The sequence below is a fragment of the Anomaloglossus baeobatrachus genome, chromosome 3 (assembly GCF_048569485.1).
Source record: "Anomaloglossus baeobatrachus isolate aAnoBae1 chromosome 3, aAnoBae1.hap1, whole genome shotgun sequence".
Lineage (NCBI taxonomy): Eukaryota > Metazoa > Chordata > Amphibia > Anura > Aromobatidae > Anomaloglossus > Anomaloglossus baeobatrachus.
Genome location: NC_134355.1, coordinates 286,731,015 through 286,750,521, shown reverse-complemented (window position 1 = coordinate 286,750,521; position 19,507 = coordinate 286,731,015). Strand labels below are relative to the sequence as shown.

The 19,507-nt window shown below is 44.1% G+C and overlaps 1 protein-coding gene across 6 annotated transcripts in view; it reads left to right on the top strand.

Moving 5' to 3' along the window:
• LAMA2 (laminin subunit alpha 2) overlaps window positions 1-19,507 on the top strand; it is a 1,231,414-nt gene that overhangs the window by 1,064,430 nt on the left and 147,477 nt on the right. For all 6 annotated transcript variants that reach the window (XM_075339908.1, XM_075339907.1, XM_075339906.1 and 3 more), the window contains 3 exons: window positions 2,006-2,108; window positions 6,107-6,223; window positions 7,405-7,581. In XM_075339908.1, the coding sequence (XP_075196023.1) occupies window positions 2,006-2,108; window positions 6,107-6,223; window positions 7,405-7,581 (397 nt within the window). The remainder of the gene's footprint in view (window positions 1-2,005; window positions 2,109-6,106; window positions 6,224-7,404; window positions 7,582-19,507) is intronic.

Here is a 19,507-nt window from a genome sequence, read left to right as displayed (position 1 = left end):
TAGCTAATATGTGGGTCGGGTTTAGCTATCTATTCCTACCTCTATCTGCTTCCTGTCCTCTGTAGAAGCTAGACTGTATGGGCTCCTTCCAGGTATGAGTCATATCTGTCACGTGATAGGGGCATGTTAGAAATGCATCCCATACAGTCTAACATCTACAGAGGCCAGGCAGGAGACAGAGGCAGGAATAGATAGAAAACCCACCCCAGCTATTAGCTATTCGGCAGCTGCTGCCAATCAAAAAGCTGTACATTTCTGTAACTTTACTTGCCTGTATTTCAACAACTATACATCCAATCTGATAACTACAGGTATGTAGAGAATCAGCATGATAGTGCAAGTATAGCACTGGCTTTAGTTTATATAGGAAAATCCTGGTGATTGGTTTGCTTTCAGGCCAATGCAAACTTTCTGAAAGGGAACTTGATAAAAAGTGCAGCCTGTTCGTGATCATCTTTATGCATTACTACAGCATAAGAGAAAAAACATAGAAAATCAATTTAAGCATCTAACACAATTTTATAATAATAACCAACAAAGGTTTTATTTATTTGCATTTTTATGACTGTAATAAATGGGCAAATAGTAAGGTAAAACGAAATAAAATATAACACAAAATCCTTAAGAAATACACTCGTGTTTTAAGGGTATGTTCACACATTGCATTTTTGTAGCATTTTTCTTCTGCCAAATACCAAAGAGGTGGCAGGATAATACAGGCATTTTTTACATGTTAGGTGCTTTCTTTGCTGTGTTTTTACTTTGCGTCTAATTTAATGGGTGAAAAGCACTGAAAAACACAGGAGGACAAAAAGAGTGCTTGTAAAAAATGCAGAGAAAGCATGAAGTTAAAATTGTAGCCATTGTGTTTGTTCTGTAAAACACTGCGCATTTTATGAGCCAAATATGCTGAATAAAATATGCAGCAAACAATGTCATTTGTGAACAAAGCCTAAAGGGGGCTTTACATGGTAGCAATATCGGTAACGATATCGCTATCGTGCGTACCCGCCCCATCGTTTTTGCGACACGGGCATATCGCTGCCCGTCGCGCACAAAATCGCGGTCCCCCATCACACGGCTTACCTGCCTACGACGTCGCTATGGCTGGCGATCCGCCTCCTTTCTAAGGGGGCGGGTTGTGCGGCGTCACAGCGACGTCACACGGCAGCAGTCTAATAGAAGCAGAGGGGTGGAGATGAGCGGGACGTAAACATCCCCCCCACCACCTTCCTTCCACATTGCCGGTGGAGGCAGGTAAGGAGATGTTCCTCGCTCCTGCATTGTCACACATAGCGATGTGTGCTGCCGCAGGAACGAGGAACAACATTGCTAATGAGAGGTGAACGATTTTTGGTTTTAGGACGACCTCTCCACGGCAAACAATTTTTGCCACTTTTGCGATTGTTTTAGGTTGCACATAAGTGTCACATGCTGCGATAACGTTAATGACGCCGGATGGGCGTCACTAACGACGTGATCCCGACGATAAAACATTAACGATATCGTAGCGTGTAAAGCCCCCTTAAGACTATATCAACATTTTATCTCTTGTTTCTAGATTACACATAAATGAAATCTATATAAACAGTTGAAAAAAACATACAAACAATGCCGATACAACCCTAACAGCCTATACCATGGTATGGGTAATTCCTATATTATTGACTATGTTATGTAACTGCATTGTCTGGGGTTGGAGGTTGTAACATATAAACATTTTAGACCTGAATTTAATTCCAATAGATTTTACATAGTATATTGTACTTGACTATTGTGTTGGCGGCTGGAACAGCTCCGTAAACTTTATAGGGGCTACGGCCGAGTACTGCACATCCACTCTCTAGTCAAATCTATAGGGGATCAATGAGTAGTACTCGGCACCAGGAGCAGTTGATCGGTGGGAGGTGCCTGACCGATTAGACATTAATGATGCCTTCAATGTTAAAGTAGTGGACAACCGCTTTAAATTTTGACAATTTCTTTATGTTTGTATTTTATTAAGGTTACTGGTCCCCAGGGGTCCTTAAAAGATGAAGCTAAAAGTTCTATTCAAAAAAGCTTCCGAGTTCACAGTGATGCTAAGGTACAAGATCAAGATTTAAAAGGTAAGGTTTCCTCTTTCTTAAAGATGATGAACTATACAATTTCAGTTTAACTAACCCTTATTTACCCACACTAGAACAAAATGGGATATTTCTATAATGCCCTTATAATTAGCTAACTACATTTGGTTGTCTCTGTTGTGAAACATTTTGGAAGTATCATGAAAGTGCTGAAGTGAACAATGAACAGTAGGGATCCAAGACATAACTTGAAGTTTCTTGGCCCTAATGCAAAATGTGCAACAGAGCTCTAAACTGCCTATTTTCCACATATAACACAAGTATCTTTAATATCACAGAGTGGCCTTTGAGCTGGGTTGGGTGTATGGCTGCTACCCTTTTATCTATGTCCCTTGCATTTATAGCATAAGAGTCCTTTAAATATAAAATTCAAAATTTGGATTGTGAGTTTCTGCAGATGATTATTTGCTTTATTGTAACATTTTTAGTATCTCGGAAGTGCTCTTTGTTAGGATTTATTTCTATATTAAGTCAGTAATTATAGTAAAATTAGTCACTGTGCAGTAAAAAGATGATGCCTTATGGAAAATAGAGTGTAAATTGTATTTTGTATTTTGTTTTACAGAAAAAGTTTGTATTTTGTTTTACAGAAAAAATTTAGAAGGGTGAAAGATGTCTTTTTAAAGACCCAGACAAAAATCCCTACAGCTGTTCTTTTGCCCTATCTATGCAACCAGCTGTAAAACAAATAAATTGCCTAATTTAAGGTCCAGTCACACTAAGCAACTTACCAGCGATCCAAACAACGATAGGGATCGCTGGTAAGTTGCTAGGAGGTTGCTGGTGAGATGTCACACTGCGACGCTCCAGCGATCCCACCAGCAACCTGACCTGGCAGGGATCGCTGGAGCGTCGCTACACGAGTTGCTGGTGAGCTCACCAGCAACCAGTGACCAGCCCCCAGCGCCGCGTGGAAGATGCTGCGCTTGGTAACTAAGGTAAATATCGGGTAACCAACCCGATATTTACCTTGGTTACCAGCGCACGGAGCTACTTGTGCAGAGAGCAGGGAGCAGCGCACACTGAGCGCTGGCTCCCTGCTCTCCTAGTTACAGCACACATCGGGTTAATTACCTGATGTGTACTGCAGCTACATGTGCACAGAGCAGGGAGCAGCGCACACTGCTTAGCGCTGGCTCCCTGCTCTCCTAGTTACAGCACACATCGGGTTAATTACCCGATGTGTGCTGCAGCTACATGTGCACAGAGCAGGGAGCAGCGCACAATGCTTAGCGCTGGCTCCTTGCTCTCCTAGCTACAGCACACATCGGGTTAATTAACCCGATGTGTCCTGCAGCTACATGTGCATGGAGCAGGAGCCGGCACTGACAGTGAGAGCGGCGGAGGCTGGTAACAAAGGTAAATATCGGGTAACCAAGGACAGGGCTTCTTGGTTACCCGATGTTTACTGTGGTTACCAGTCTCCGCAGAAGCCGGCTCCTGCTGCCTGCACATTTAGTTGTTGCTGTCTCGCTGTCACACACAGCGATCTGCGCTTCACAGCGGGACAGCAACAACTAAAAAATGGCCCAGGACATTCAGCAACAACCAACGACCTCACAGCAGGGGCCAGGTTGTTGCTGGATGTCACACACAGCAACATCACTAGCAACATCGCTGCTACGTCACAAAAGTTGTTCGTTAGCAGCGATGTTGCTAGCGATGTTGCTTAGTGTGACGGGGCCTTTAGAAGCAAAAGTTAATCTTTTGCTAGAAAACCCTTGTTGTGTCAATTGAAGACCCTACAGAAAATAAACAAAATGTATACTCACCTCGGCAGCAATGCAGTTCTAGTGATTTTGGCGCTATTTTGGGTGACATGATATTATTGTGCCACATTTGCGGCAGCGCATCAATATTCCGATTAATTAGTAAATGAGTGGGTAGAACGATCTAGATGGCAAGATATGTTTTGTAACTTTTTATGAGACATACAATATACTGGAAACTAAACTTTGCCAGTAGAATCCCTACTACTTCAGGGTAGAATGAACTAGACCTGAGCCCTCATTGAAATCTTTTCACAAAAGTAAAAAAAAAATAACAATGCTGTATGCTATTCAAAGAAATATTTGACTGGGAATGTTGAATTTGCGTTCAGCTTTGACAAGGTTAAACTGAATCATAATTTGCTATCTAAAATCACGTTAATAGAAAACATGCATCTCATAAAAAACTAATCTTGCAAAAGATGGATAGAGTCGATGTAGTCTGTAAGGCTTTTTCTTCTTTTTAATTTATATGTAAATGTCATCCCATCTTAGTGAAGCTAGATTCCACACCTATATGATTGATTTCTAAAGAAAAGCAGGGTAGGTACTCTGAGTACAGGCTTCTACTGAAAAGCATACTTTTCTCAATAGCATTGTTTTACACATTTGTCCTGTTATTTTATTTCTAAATCAACCAAGATGACCAATGCATTTGTTTCAATGAGTTGTCTCAAATATTATCTGTTAATCATAATCTTCAAAATAAAAGTACAAAAATATTTTTTTATGTAGTCTAAAGGCATAACACTTACTGGATTGCATGGTGGATTTTGGGCAACAATATTTGGGCCTACACCATGGGAGACATCCTTGGCAATGGTAGAATTGTATTGTACTGTATCTTTTCTAACAATTTTAGTAATACTTTCTTTATGGAAATATAATGTCAGTACATAGGAGAAAAAAATATTTTGTATGGAGTCTAAAGGCATAACACTTACTGGATGGCATGGCGATTTCTGGGCAACATTTGGGCCTACACCATGGTAGAAAGCCTGGCTAATTGTAGAATTGTATTGTATCTTTTCTAACAATTGTATTAATCATTTGTCCCTGGAAAAAAAATCTCATTTGTACTGGGCGTAAGTGGTAGCAGATTGAATGATTATCCTTTAATGATTTATTAAATGCTAAAAATAATTGGTTCCTAATAAAAATCTTCTTTGCATTATAAGAAGCAAGCATGGAAATTATATTATGGTCAAATATTAGTGTCTAGAGATGTAACAGGGACCTTCAACTACCCCACACTAATTATTATACTATCTGTCCTCTTACGTGCAAAAAAGGCAGTAAGTTCATTTTGGCACCATTTTGGGTGACTCTATAATTCTTGCTATCCTTGTGAATAAACCATTGATTTTCCTTCTTGTTGATTTTATAATAATTTATTTTTTGTCCCTCTAAATGATTGTGTATTCTCTAGTACAATGATTTATCCTCATTGTCCCCACAAAAATGTTAATATTCGTAATAGAAATTATTTTTATAGCAACAATTTTTTTCAAACTTTTTGATTTCTAAAATACAATCAATGCAGCTCTTTTGCTGTCTCAAATTGTGTTTCTCATTAAAATGAGCACCTTATTACTATTGACAAGTGATTTCCACCTATTGACCTGCAGAGTTTTCCATGTTACAGGGAAAATACAGTTTTGAAGTCAGTAAAATTATGTGTCTTATAGTTGGAAACTGTTTGGAGGTTCCCTTTACCTAAAATTCTACCACATCACAAATGAAATATATAGCACCAAATTATAGTACTAATAAAAAATATTTTTTGTTAAAACAGCTTTCATTAGATCATTGTAATTTTTGAGTATTTTAATAAGTTGTGACTGTAGTTACAATGAAACTTTACGCTCCACAGTTCATAAGACAAAATTTATAATATCCCAAATGAACCTTGTAGTATTAATGATACTGGTATCCTCTTGTGAAGCAGAGGCACATCTGGGACTATTCATGCACCAGAACTTTGATATTACTGCTACCACTGTATCTCTTATGGCTATATTAATGATTAAGCATTAATTCTTAGTAAATAACTATTTTTTGCTGTAGGATCAAGAGCCAAATTTTTATTGGGAATGTATCGGGTAAAGGTAGCGTGTATGTGGATTTAGAAGGTGCTTTTATAATTATACCAGTTAATTTATATGTTTATGTATAAAACAAATAACTAATAATTATTGTGGGTCTTCACAGAAAAAGAGAATGAACTTGCTGCAATGAATGATAGGCTTCAAAATGCGGGTGAGAAAAATCTGAATTTAGTTGGAGCCGTGAATGAAACACTCGCAAAGCTAGCTGCAATACCCAATGGTATGTATTAAAAATAACTACAATTTTTATTGAAGTACTAAAAGAAAATGCAATTTGTCCATTAGTCAGTTAGTCACAATGGTAGCAAAGTATAACGGTAAAGGAAACCAGTTGCTAGGTTTTCCCAGTATAAACTATGGCCACCATGTATAAGGCCCCTTTTACAGTATTCTAGTAAGCTGTATATAATTCCCCAATCCTCTCTGCATTGAACAAAACAGACACATACTGTGAGGCTCAGTCTGATGGGCATTTCTCGTTTGGCTTTGGTGCCTTCACTGTCATCACAGTCGTGGTCTTACTGCCCTGCTTCCTGCGGATAATACATCCTATGTCATTCACACATGATTCTCAGTCATGCTTCTGCACTTGCATACTTTATTGTGCCCTGCTGGAGCAGAGGAAAGTATTGTAATTCACATGCATGGGCTTTACTTATGGGTTATCAGCGCTCTTTGGTTTTACCCGGCGTATGCCCATCACAATACTTTAATCTGCTCTCAGCAGGGCAGAGCAAAGTATGCCTGCACAGGAGCATGACTGGAGGACACTGTGTGGATGACCCCCTGACATGTCATCCACATGAGGCAAGTGAGTAGAAGGCCATTGGAAGGAGAGAGGCGACACTGTCACAAAACCAGTGACACCAATTGGACCAGACGACACCGTATGAGAGTTTGTAAAAGTTATTTTTCATTCTATACAGAGGGGTTTGAAGACTTAAATACAGCTTACCAGAATACAATAAAAAAGGCCTTAAAGGTGTTGGCCATAGTTTATTGGGAAAACCTGGTAACAAGTTCCCTTTAAGTATAATAACTGGAGATAATAGGGTGCAGGTATTGTGATGTTGATGGCAAGTGCATTGGAACTTAAGCCTTATGAAAGTCTTCAAGGCACATGTATCAAAATCCCATCTTGTCCCAATCTACAAATACCTGCTTAAGAAAAAAAATATATTTATATGGAAATATGTACAATGAAATAAAAGTTGTGCCAGATCAAGAAAATATCCTAAGGATCAAATTCAGCATTTCAATGTCAGTGGAAAATGTCAGTGAAAAGTATAATGAAATAAAAAAAATTCAATTCAAGTGAGGATACTCTTAACATTCAATTGGCAAGACATTCTCTTCTATCCATTCTCCAGTCTTTGCCTGACATACATTTGTCTGTAATAGATACAATAGTGAAGATTCAGACCGCAAAAGACAAAGCCAAGCAAGCAAATGATACTGCCAACGATGTTCTTGCACGCATCAAAGATCTTAATCTGAATCTCCTGGGGTTGAAACAGAACTACAGTGCACTGAAAGAACACGTAGCTAAAACCAATGCTGTTGTAAAAGTCGAAAATGGTAAGTCAAGAATATGTCAATTCTTTATTCATGTTCATGCTCTGTTGTTTTTTTTAAGATATATTTTTATTGAATGCCAGAAAAAAACAAGGCAAAGGGATTGTATATTGAGATTCATATGGATGCAAATAACAGACATAAAAGGATTCCTGAGACAATGTGTTTTGAAACGAAAGTATACAACACTGTATGTAGCAAATTTTTTGGTTGTAAGTCCCAATGTTGGAAAAAACATTTCTTGAAAGGGAAAATGTGGCTTTCAACAGAATTGGACTTGCTATAGATTTAGAAATAACTTTGCCTAATTATCCAAGCCACTTTTCCATAGAAAGCACTCAGAAAATTGATTTGTTTTTAATTAGCGCAGTGCACCCCAATGCCTAGCCAATTGTCATAAGACTGGAGCTAAAAATTCACTATTTTATAAAGGTCAAAAAAAGTAAATCTGCAAGGAAAACTTTTTAATACTGAATTTTGCATTGAAGAAATTTTATATGATTGATAAAATATGGTTGCTTGTCTCCAGAAACAGGGTAACTGTAGCGCCCGCATCCCTGCAGGGATACCGACTTACTCACCACCCCGGCCAAGTCACATCCATGCCCACACTCCCCCAGTCATCCATGTGTGCTACTGACTCTTTCTTTACCCAAGACCTGTGCACACCACATAGGCTCCTCGGGAATGCGCATCGGGCGCGTGCACACATCGGCCCTCCTCTTAAACGTCTGGTGTGCCATTTCCCAGAAATACCTGTCAGCCTAGAGCTGAGAGGCACTGTGTATTTTAGGCACCCTTCCATTAAGGGAGGTGCTTGTGCAATGTTCCTATTTAGTCAGTGTTCTGTCTGTCTAGCTAGTTGCCAGGTCATGTTACCCCTGTCACCTGTACAGGTGTCAGTCACCTGTACCTGAGTCTGCCTTCCCATATCTATCTGTCCTTGCCATGCTTACCATACCTATCCATACTTACCTGCCTTTCTGCCTCAGCTATCTTGCCTGTACCTGCCTGCATTTGTCTCCGTACCTGGGTCTATCACCTGCCCTGGGGGTCAGCTGCCACAGTCCCAGTCACCACCCTGGAAGTGATACCTGGCATCCGCCTTGCAGTTGGTGCTTATTTAAGCCCCTCCAACTAAATGGTATGCCCAGTTACCCCATGTGGCCTACTTGGTCCACTAATCCCGCTTGATGTCCCTACACCACCCGCGAGTATTACAACATCTCTTATACATAGCCTTTGGCTGGTATGGCAGCTTATTCCCCATGAAGTAAATGTGAGTGATCTGGAATATCTGTTACAGCCAATCGATAAAACACACTTTCTGGAGGAAAGTAGCTATATTTATATAATTTCGAACAATCTCTTTAATACTATTGTGTATACTTGTAAATATTCCTCACAAAAGACAGTTTAAGTGATGAAGCCCGTATCACATCCCAAAACACACTCTCTCTATATATATATATTTATACACACCATATCTTATGTATTCACCTATGTGTATTTTTTATATTTTTTTTATTTTTAGGGGTGTGGGGGTACATAGGACCATAAGACCACTTCGGGGATTACTAATAAGACCAAAAAAGAAAAACACGAATACAAAGGTCTATAATGCATACAAAATATTTTATTAATTCATTAAAAACCATTTAATCTCAAGAGACACAGCCAGAGCTGGACAATTAGGCGTCACAATCCATATGATCATATCATCCTTGTCTCAAAGTGCAATGTAGATATGGAGTATGTATATGTATATATATATATATATATATATATATATATATATATATATATATATATATATATATAAATAAAAATAATATGACTGAAGAATGTATCACAACATTATATATGATCAAGGATACCGAATGCAACCATATAGGAGTTCATAAAGTTATATCTCAAACCAATACATGCATAGATACTGTAAAGTACATTGTCAGTTAATCATAAAGTGACAAGTGTATAAATAGACAACTCCTGGACCAATACGTGGATGTGTCCAGGAATTATGGTTACTGAACAATCTCAAAGTGCAAGGTGCAAAATAAATAGATAAAGGAAGATGAGAGGTCAGTATAAAACTGTATTTATGTATATAAGTGCTGTATATAGGTGTGTAGGAATTGCTATCAAAGATAGGACTCTACATAGGGCATATGCCAAAGGTTCTAATCATCAATGAATATAGGGCACTGTCACTGATATATTTAAACTCACAGAATCTAGAGTGAAGGTTAAAGTACACAAGGTAGAGTTAGTAGATAAACAGAGGACAGGTTTGAGGATATTGGTATATAAATGGTTAAAAAAGTAGCCAAAACTCCATACATGGCTCGAGGGAAGAAATTCTGGATGTTAATGGTATCACTAGTACTTAGAAAAGAGAGGGGGAGGGGGAGTCCCCAGATGATAAACTCTCAAGACCGAAGATATAAGTATATATATACAGAAATATATTAGCACTCTGGGACAAAGGGTAAACCAGAGAGTAAAAGAGCCCTTATTAAGTGATACAAGGGACAGTGGCTGTGACAAGGATAACAATATGCAAGTCTATTAGTCATATAATAAGATTAGAGCTAAGTAAACACTGCAGCCTTGTCAGGTGCCACTATGATAATTACTGCTGGGTAGGCAGAATGCCCTAATCAGAGACACAGGCAGATCAAAGCCTGTGATCTGTACAATGACGTCATATTAGGAGCACTGGTGGGAGCCAAGAAGTACAGACAGGCACATTACCTGATAGTTGCAAAGGCACCAGATGCTGATACAGGATCCTGACTCTCCCCGACGCTGGCGTTTCGGTGCTTCCTTCTTCAAGGGGGGTTGTCTCTTGAGATTAAATAGTTTTTAATGAATTAATAAAATATTTTGTATGCATTATAGACCTTTTTTTTGTAAATATTCCTGCATATGCCATTGTTTCCAAATTGTCCTTACTGGTTTTTTGTTTTACTCAAACATTATATACATACACATTATCATTGTATTTTCACATAAAATTTAAACTAGATCCTTTTGGCACTGTACAAATAGACCACAATGAAAAAAATACATTATGATTTTAAAGTTTTAAAGTGAACCTGTCGGCAGGTTTTTGCTACCTCATCTAACAGCAGCATAATGTGCTGAGAAGACTAAAGTGAAAAGAGACCCTGATTCCAACAATGTATCACTTAGTTAATTGAGTGCAGCAGTTATAACACAATCAGAGATTTTACAGTAGATGTAGCATGAAGCAGATCTGAGAAAGCTAACACCAACCTTACCACATCTCTTTGTATACATTGTCTATTTACACTGAGCTGCTTATTACAGAAGGGGGCATAGTCTGACCACTTGGCATGAGGCAGCTATTCACAGCAATGATAATATACTAGTGATAAAATCTTCACCATAAGTAAAAAACAGCACATAGCTTACTAAATGACAATAAAACTTATGTGTCAGCCTACATTTTTTGCTGTCTTCAGATTACATAGAAAAACCAGCTGAAAGATTACCTTTAACCATAAATTCATGAAGCAATGTAAACATCCCATTAAGCCCAGTTCTTTAGGATCTTCAGTCATCATAATGGCTGGGATTCTGGTAATAAAGAAGGAGCCTCTATTTCTTTTTTGGTCCTCCTACCATGTTGATCATTCCTTTCATTAGTGTATTTCTATATGTAATATTCACTGCTATGCCACGAAAGAAGGACAAATGCTAAGAACCAGTAAGCTTTAATATGGATAATTTAACTTAAGGTCACCCCTCAACCTCCTTTGAAGTGCCAAAACACCACTTATATAATGTTTATACACAGAGACAACCGTGGCATAAATTTTGAATAAAAATAATCTTTATTATAATCATATTAAAATTGATACAGCAAGTGAGTCCTCAAAAGGGTTAGCTGGACTGCTGGAGTAGGTCAATAACAGTAATTGTGGATAGTTTACATCACAACTGCATACAAAATGGTCACAATTACTAGCTAATAAGAATGTAATACAGTAGTTTGTACATAAGCTCATACTATACTTTCCTATTAATGCTAAGTAGTGGTCATGTGCCCCAACTGACAGTTATTAGTTGCGATCACAGTTTTCAATATCATATATCTATGGTCATTGTGGTGTAACCAAAACTTCGCCCATGCGGCAAGGAGCACTTAGTTTCAAAGCGGCATTGCCATAACTTGTAAATTATCCGCAGCTGCAGCAATACTACCAGTACATCACAACAGGTCCAAACAACCACTTGTCCCGTGTTAGTTGAGCTGCTGGTGTGGGGCCCCGAGGCTCGGTGTCGGTGCAGCGGTGCATTACCTTCAGGGACTCCACGCGGCTGGATCTTGTCACAGGTAGGAAATCCTCTATTTTGATTGTCGTGACGCCACTCTCAGAGTTGCGGTCAGTGGGGACCGCCACTGCAGGTTAGGGGTGCCTGGGGCTGATGGTAGGTGCAGTCAGTTGTAATAGCCTCCTGAGAGTGAGGCATGCCCCAGGGTCCCGTGTAGGTGTGTGGAACTACAAGTCGCAGAATGACTCACACGCACAAGCAGGATGTCTTTCAGGGGTTTTACTCACTGATGGTGGCAGGGTGAGTAACCCGGGCGTAGCTGGGATGAACCAGGCTGGAACCAGGTGTCCTTCAGGCTGACTGATGAGGGTGGCTACCAACTCGCCTTCCTTAGCCCGTTGTGTTTTGGGGTAACCCCTGCTTGAAGCCCTGCTGGGGTCGCCCAGGGAAGTTGCTGGTGCCTCTCTCCCCTTCTTTTTGGCCCGTTTGCTTGTAGCCTGGACCAGGTCACTCCGGCTGCTTGCCTCCTGTGAGCTATGGGCCCTAACTTTGGCTACGTGGCTGCGGACTCTGTGGTGTTGTCTTGGGGGTGTAAAGTGCCCCCTCATGCAGGTTTGGCAAAGGAAAGGTGAATCTATCCCTGCACCGGGACCTGTTACCTGTTTGGGCCTGGTATCTCCCTGACAGTCTCCTTACTTTCCACTCCGTTGCTCTCTCTTTAGCCGTGTGTGGATTTCGGGCAGCACTCCCAGGTGACCGTTCTCCCCCGTCGGTAGTCACTGCGCGTACGTTGTCAGAATTGTGTGGAGCTACAGGGTCTGCTTCTGCCCTCCCTGAACTTCACCACTCAACTGTCCTCGGCTCACTCTTCCCTCCTCTCCTGTTCTTGCCTACGTCACCTAGCAACCAGGCTCTCTACCACACCCCTCGAGTGGAGATGGAGGCTTCGCCCCCTCCTGGGATCCCCAGGGGTCCTCTCAAAGGTAAATGTGTGAGACCTGATCACTATGCGCCTGTGTAGTCACACCTCGGTCAGCCTTCTGGATTACCTGTTTTGTACTGTCCCCAGCATGGGTGCAGTACTCAGTGGTGCCTGACCAGGTCAGGGGCGCCACATTCCCCCTTAGTTATCACCAGCACGTCCTCGGGCTGCAAGACAACATTTTAAAATGCGTAAAACAGTAAAACATGGTAAAACGTTTTAAAACCAACAGGTACCATACATCACCACCCTCCACCCACAAGTCCGTTAACCCACCATAAACCCTCTCAGGCGGCAGGTCACCGGTTTCTTTTGGTAACCAGGTCTGGGCCATCAGCTTCCCCAGACCTTTCTTCCCATCTGCCTCTCCCGTTGGCCGCGCCTTCAGCCACTTCTGGCAGGATGTAGAGGCGGCTTTCATGGTCTGGTGGTGTCAGGGTATACCTGGCCTGGTGGAGCCGCGCCTTCAGCCACTTCTGGCAGGATGTAGAGGCGGCCTCCACAGTTGGTGCTGACCAGGTACCCTCTTTGTGGTGGAGAGCCAGGCCCCATAAACAGGCGTGCTCCCTGGTAGTGGTTGTACCTCTGGGGTAACTATAAACACTGCGAGAGTTTGTGGCTATAGCCAGTTCATAGCCTTAAGGTTCATTGGTTATAGTGCAAAAGGGTTTCTCACATAAGTTCATGTGGGCACATGCTTGAACTTGTAAACGTTGCAAAACTGTACTTTAACTTGCTGTACTTCTTACTTTACTTTACATGGACTTTGCTCCTTCTTCCTCCTCACCAGGGCTTGGGCCTGTAGGGCTGTGGCACCTGTCATCATCATCTGTAGTGGTTTCATCAATGAGTTCTTTGTATTTTCTTTCCTCTTCTTCTGTGTCTGTTTCTTTTTCTCTTTCTTTATCTTGTAGTGTTGAGACAGCAGGGTTACTGCAGGGATTTCTGGGGCATGGTGTAACATCTAGTGCGTACCATCCGCGTTCTCCTTGATGTTTTGTAAATTCTACTGAGTCTCCTATCTGTAGGTTTCTTCCTGGATGTCCTCTAGGTAAATGTGCTCTAACATCCCTTCTGTTCACAAATATACCCTCTTTTACACCAGGTGCTACTATAAAGCCATATCCAGACCTTAGATTGAAGTCTTCTACAACTCCTCGACAAAGTGGGCCTCTGACCTGTGATTTGGCTCTTCTCAGGGACCGCTTTTCCTCTAAGTCTCTGGCCGTGACCTCGTCCTTCTCCTCGGGGGACTGCTGTGCAGGTGGATCCCTTATCCTGCTGCGGCGCCGTGTCCTGCGGGCTGGGTCCTGCCTGGCTGCCACCTCACCGCTTGCAGGCTCCCAGGTGAGGTATCTGGACAAATCTTCCTCAGCGGAGGATGTCGGGCCCTCTTCATCCCAGCGGGAGTACGGCAGCATCTCTGGCTCTTGGACTGGTGCTGCATCCACTACTGATGGCTCTGGGGTCAGCTTCTCAGCTTCCTGGCCTCCCCTCCCCCTTAGTTCTTCTGGGCACTCCTCTTGTGGCAGCGCTAGGGATGGATTTTCATCAGCAGGCCAGGGCGGAGGACCCTTTGGCATGAATGTTGCAGGAGTCTTCCTGTGAGCATGCGGAGGGAGCAGATACCGGTCCACCATCTCCTTTGGGAAGTGGGCCTCTAGATCAGCCTTCAGCTTCCAGTATTCGGGGTCCTCCCCCAGCAGGAACTTCCTAGCAGGGACTTCCTTGGGCTGGGGAGCGGTGTCTGCTCTGGCCTTGCGGGCCGGGGTAAATACTTGTACAGTCTTGTCTTGGCGGGCCGAGCCTGGCGTGGCAGCGGCCTGGTCTTGGCGGGCCGAGCCTGGCGTGGCAGCGGCCTGGTCTTGGCGGGCCGAGCAGGGCATCGCTGCGGCGGCCTGGATTGGCGTCGCAGCTGCGATGGGATCTGTGCGGGCCGAGCTGGGCATCGCTGCGGCGGCCTGGATTGGCGTTGCAGCTGCGATGGGATCTGTGCGGGCCGAGCTGGGCGCTTCTGCGGCCTGGATTGGCGTCGCAGCTGCAGCCGGTCCTTGGCGGGCCGCACCTGACGTGGCTGCGGCCTGGTTCAGCACCTCACTTGCGGTGCGGACGAGCGTCGCTGCTGCGGTGGGGTCTTGGCGGGCCGGGCCTAGCATGGCGGCGGCCTGGGTCAGCGTCACACCTGCGGCGTGGAGGAGGGTCGCGGTGGCAGCCGGATCTTTGTGGGCCGGGCTGGGCATCGTTGCGGCGGCCTGGGCTCGGCGGGCCGCACCTGGCGTGGCTGCGGCCTGATTCAGCGTCGCCGCGCCGGGCATCTCTCCAGGGACCGCGGGCATGGCAGCAGGGGTCGGGGCACTCGCGCTGACAGGGGCAACACAGGACTCACCCATCGGTAACATCATCGGGGTCTGAGTCGTCGCCGCTCGGTCTGGCACTCGTCGTGCGGTTCCCCTCTCATAGGCCTGCACCGCTGCAGCCATCTCCAGAAGCTCCGTACGTCCCTCGCTGATCTGCCATACGACCCTGGCCTCCAGTTGGTCGCAAAACTGGGCAAGTTCCCGATACCACCAGGCAGCGGAGCCTGGTTCTGGGTCTCTGCGTTCAGACGCCATTTCCTTTGCGTCTCCTTCTCCTAGTAGCAGGCTTCTGGCTTCCTTTCTTTCCCGACGTCTCTGAACGCCTCCGCTCTCATCACTTGCGAGGACAGGACCCTTCAGGGGATCTCTGGGTAGCCACACCTCTTCGTGGGCGGTAACTTCTCCCAGCGCGGGCTGCTGTTGTTTTTCAGCGCGCTTTTCATGGTGGCAATATGGCGGCGCTTCCAATTTTCCAAGCGGACCGCCCAGGCACATGGTCACCTGTCTGAACAGGTCTAGTCCTTATCCTGTTCGTGACGCCAGATGTGTGGGGCCCCGAGGCTCGGTGTCGGTGCAGCGGTGCATTACCTTCAGGGACTCCACGCGGCTGGATCTTGTCACAGGTAGGAAATCCTCTATTTTGATTGTCGTGACGCCACTCTCAGAGTTGCGGTCAGTGGGGACCGCCACTGCAGGTTAGGGGTGCCTGGGGCTGATGGTAGGTGCAGTCAGTTGTAATAGCCTCCTGAGAGTGAGGCATGCCCCAGGGTCCCGTGTAGGTGTGTGGAACTACAAGTCGCAGAATGACTCACACGCACAAGCAGGATGTCTTTCAGGGGTTTTACTCACTGATGGTGGCAGGGTGAGTAACCCGGGCGTAGCTGGGATGAACCAGGCTGGAACCAGGTGTCCTTCAGGCTGACTGATGAGGGTGGCTACCAACTCGCCTTCCTTAGCCCGTTGTGTTTTGGGGTAACCCCTGCTTGAAGCCCTGCTGGGGTCGCCCAGGGAAGTTGCTGGTGCCTCTCTCCCCTTCTTTTTGGCCCGTTTGCTTGTAGCCTGGACCAGGTCACTCCGGCTGCTTGCCTCCTGTGAGCTATGGGCCCTAACTTTGGCTACGTGGCTGCGGACTCTGTGGTGTTGTCTTGGGGGTGTAAAGTGCCCCCTCATGCAGGTTTGGCAAAGGAAAGGTGAATCTATCCCTGCACCGGGACCTGTTACCCGTTTGGGCCTGGTATCTCCCTGACAGTCTCCTTACTTTCCACTCCGTTGCTCTCTCTTTAGCCCTGTGTGGATTTCGGGCAGCACTCCCAGGTGACCGTTCTCCCCCGTCGGTAGTCACTGCGCGTACATTGTCAGAATTGTGTGGAGCTACAGGGTCTGCTTCTGCCCTCCCTGAACTTCACCACTCAACTGTCCTCGGCTCACTCTTCCCTCCTCTCCTGTTCTTGCCTACGTCACCTAGCAACCAGGCTCTCTACCACACCCCTCGAGTGGAGATGGAGGCTTCGCCCCCTCCTGGGATCCCCAGGGGTCCTCTCAAAGGTAAATGTGTGAGACCTGATCACTATGCGCCTGTGTAGTCACACCTCGGTCAGCCTTCTGGATTACCTGTTTTGTACTGTCCCCAGCATGGGTGCAGTACTCAGTGGTGCCTGACCAGGTCAGGGGCGCCACACTGGAATTGGGTCAACAGCGTCAGCCTGTGAACAATCCACACCATGTACCTCATGCAGAAGGGTCAATTCCAAAGCATAGCTATCAAGGATGTAATACAGTAGATTATACATAAACTCATACTGTAATTTCCTATTGATGCTGTTCCATAATGATATGCTCAAGCTCACAGTTACCAGTTGCAACCACAGTTTTATGTATCAAGACCATGCAGTGATTGCAATATAACCTAAGCCTCGCCTATGTGGCTAAGGGCAAAAATAGTCAAAACGACATGACCATAGCCTGTATTCTATCCACAGATATATTAAATAAACACTACTGACCAAATCACAGCAAGTCCAGGCAAACACCAGTCCCTACGCGCGTTTCACCTCTTCTTCAGGGGACGTGTGATGGACTGTGTGCAGGTTAGGTATATATAGTATAGTATATTGATCTTAATTGGGAAAGGAAGAACTTCCTGCAGATGGCTTGGCCAAAATCAAAGCTTGCCATTGGAGGAGTCAGGTGTCAATCAACGGCCCAATTGTATTCTGGCCTATACACAGCTGTAAGTACTACATGTGATTCCCATTTAATCTAACCACCGGTGATCGCGTGCCGTGCTACCGCCAACGAGACATGTCTCCTAGCAACAAAAAACGTCATATCCGATGACGCTAACAAGAGCCCAGTCAGTCGCGTTGTGATGAGCCTACGTCACTGAGACACATTCCTTAGCAGCGAAAGCATGCCCCAACCGACGACGTTAGTAAGGGGGCGGAGTCAACCACATCACAGGACGTGACGTTTGTTTATGGTAGAGTCCGCCCAACCCATACACGTCATCAGTTGGTTCGTGCAATAGTATGGTACCGTCCCATCATAGCAGACGCTTGTGAAGGGCAGAGTCAGACAGTCCATCCACATCACAACACGAGGCGTCTGGTCCCGGCAAGGTCCGCCCCTCGCCTCCACGTCATCGGAAGGGACGCGTGTCATCAGGGTAACCACAACCAATATTAGATAGTGACGTCCAATCAATGTTAGATCAGTCCGCCTGTCCAGCGCCGCCACAGTGGCAGAGGACATCCAACCAAGAAGCACTCGTCCTATGCAACCAGCCCAGCTCACACCATCCCGGCACACACTCAGGGTCAGTCAACATAGCAGCAACACTCACAACCAAACAGCCTCGATCATACATCCATATAGATCCGACGCCCAGTCACAGACAAACGCCACAACTCATCCCCCAAATCAGCAACTAGTATTCGAAGCAAATAAGGGACACATGCCCATAGATGTCGGGCCATCAACCCTGTGACATGTGCAACCGTACAGCTAATTCAATCAGCTCCAGTGACAATAACAACATTTGTACGAATTTAAGCACAGGGTAATCACTAAAAAATCTCACCCCTCCCCAAAATTGGATAGACCAATCGCGGCACCATATGTCAGATTTCAGACCAATGCCTATGTCCAATTCCATATATCAAGATCATATTTATATTGCAACAGGAAAGGCCCAGATTCAAGTTAAATCACATCTATCCAAAAGTGCCAATAGCATTCCATTTAGTCATGGATGATGTTCAACAATATGATTCTAAGTTTGTGCAGTGTAGGTGGTGTCGCCAAATTGAGCGTCCCCAAGTGGCAGCAACACCCCACTGCTACTATAAGGTTTAGTGGCGTGGCAGTCCCAGAGGACTCCAGAGCTACCTCCCCCACCCGGCCCAGAGGGGCCGGGTGAGGGAGGGGCATCCAGACTCCACCTGGGCATCCACGCACCACCTTAATTCTACGTATGACCACAACAACTAGAGTCAATTATTTCACTAATATTACCATGCCTCCATATATCTCCAATTTGTGCAATACAGTGCAATACAATACAAAAAAGATGTTATTCTTGACGTAGAATTTTTTTCCATGAGTTCTCCTTGCTCAGGTATGGTTGTATTTTCTTAATCCCAATTTATCATCATGAATTCTCCTTATTCAAGTATGGTTACTTCCTCACAATCCCAATTTATCATCATGTGGGTGAATGGACCAGGTATCTATAGATCTTTGAACAAAAGGATAGAATGTTAATACAATTCCTTCAATTTCATTTACACAACTTGTCAGTCACCTTAATGATTCCTAGTTCCATACCCAACCTGCACAGAATTATTAGATTAAAATAATAATAATAAAATTGTTAAAAATTACATTTAAATCCCATGCAACCTACAGAAAGGAACTGAATCCAAAAGGACCTACTCCAGCAGTCCAGCTAACCCTTTTGAGGACTCGCTTGCTGTATCAATTTTAATATGATTATAATAAAGATTATTTTTATTCAAAATTTATGCCACGGTTGTCTCTGTGTATAAAAATTTAATATGGATAAGTAGCTTTTTATATTTCCATGCACAGAATTTCAGCTCTTTACATGGAAACAGAATAATTTGATCTTTTTAACCCCCTTCACAAACAAGGACATATGTACATATCCTTGGCTGTGTGTGGCCCTTTAATGTGGGCTCACGCGGTAAACCAACATTATCCCCTGAACATCTCTGCTGATCTGATCATCAGACATGTGCAGCTAAGATGTGGGAGAGGATGGGAC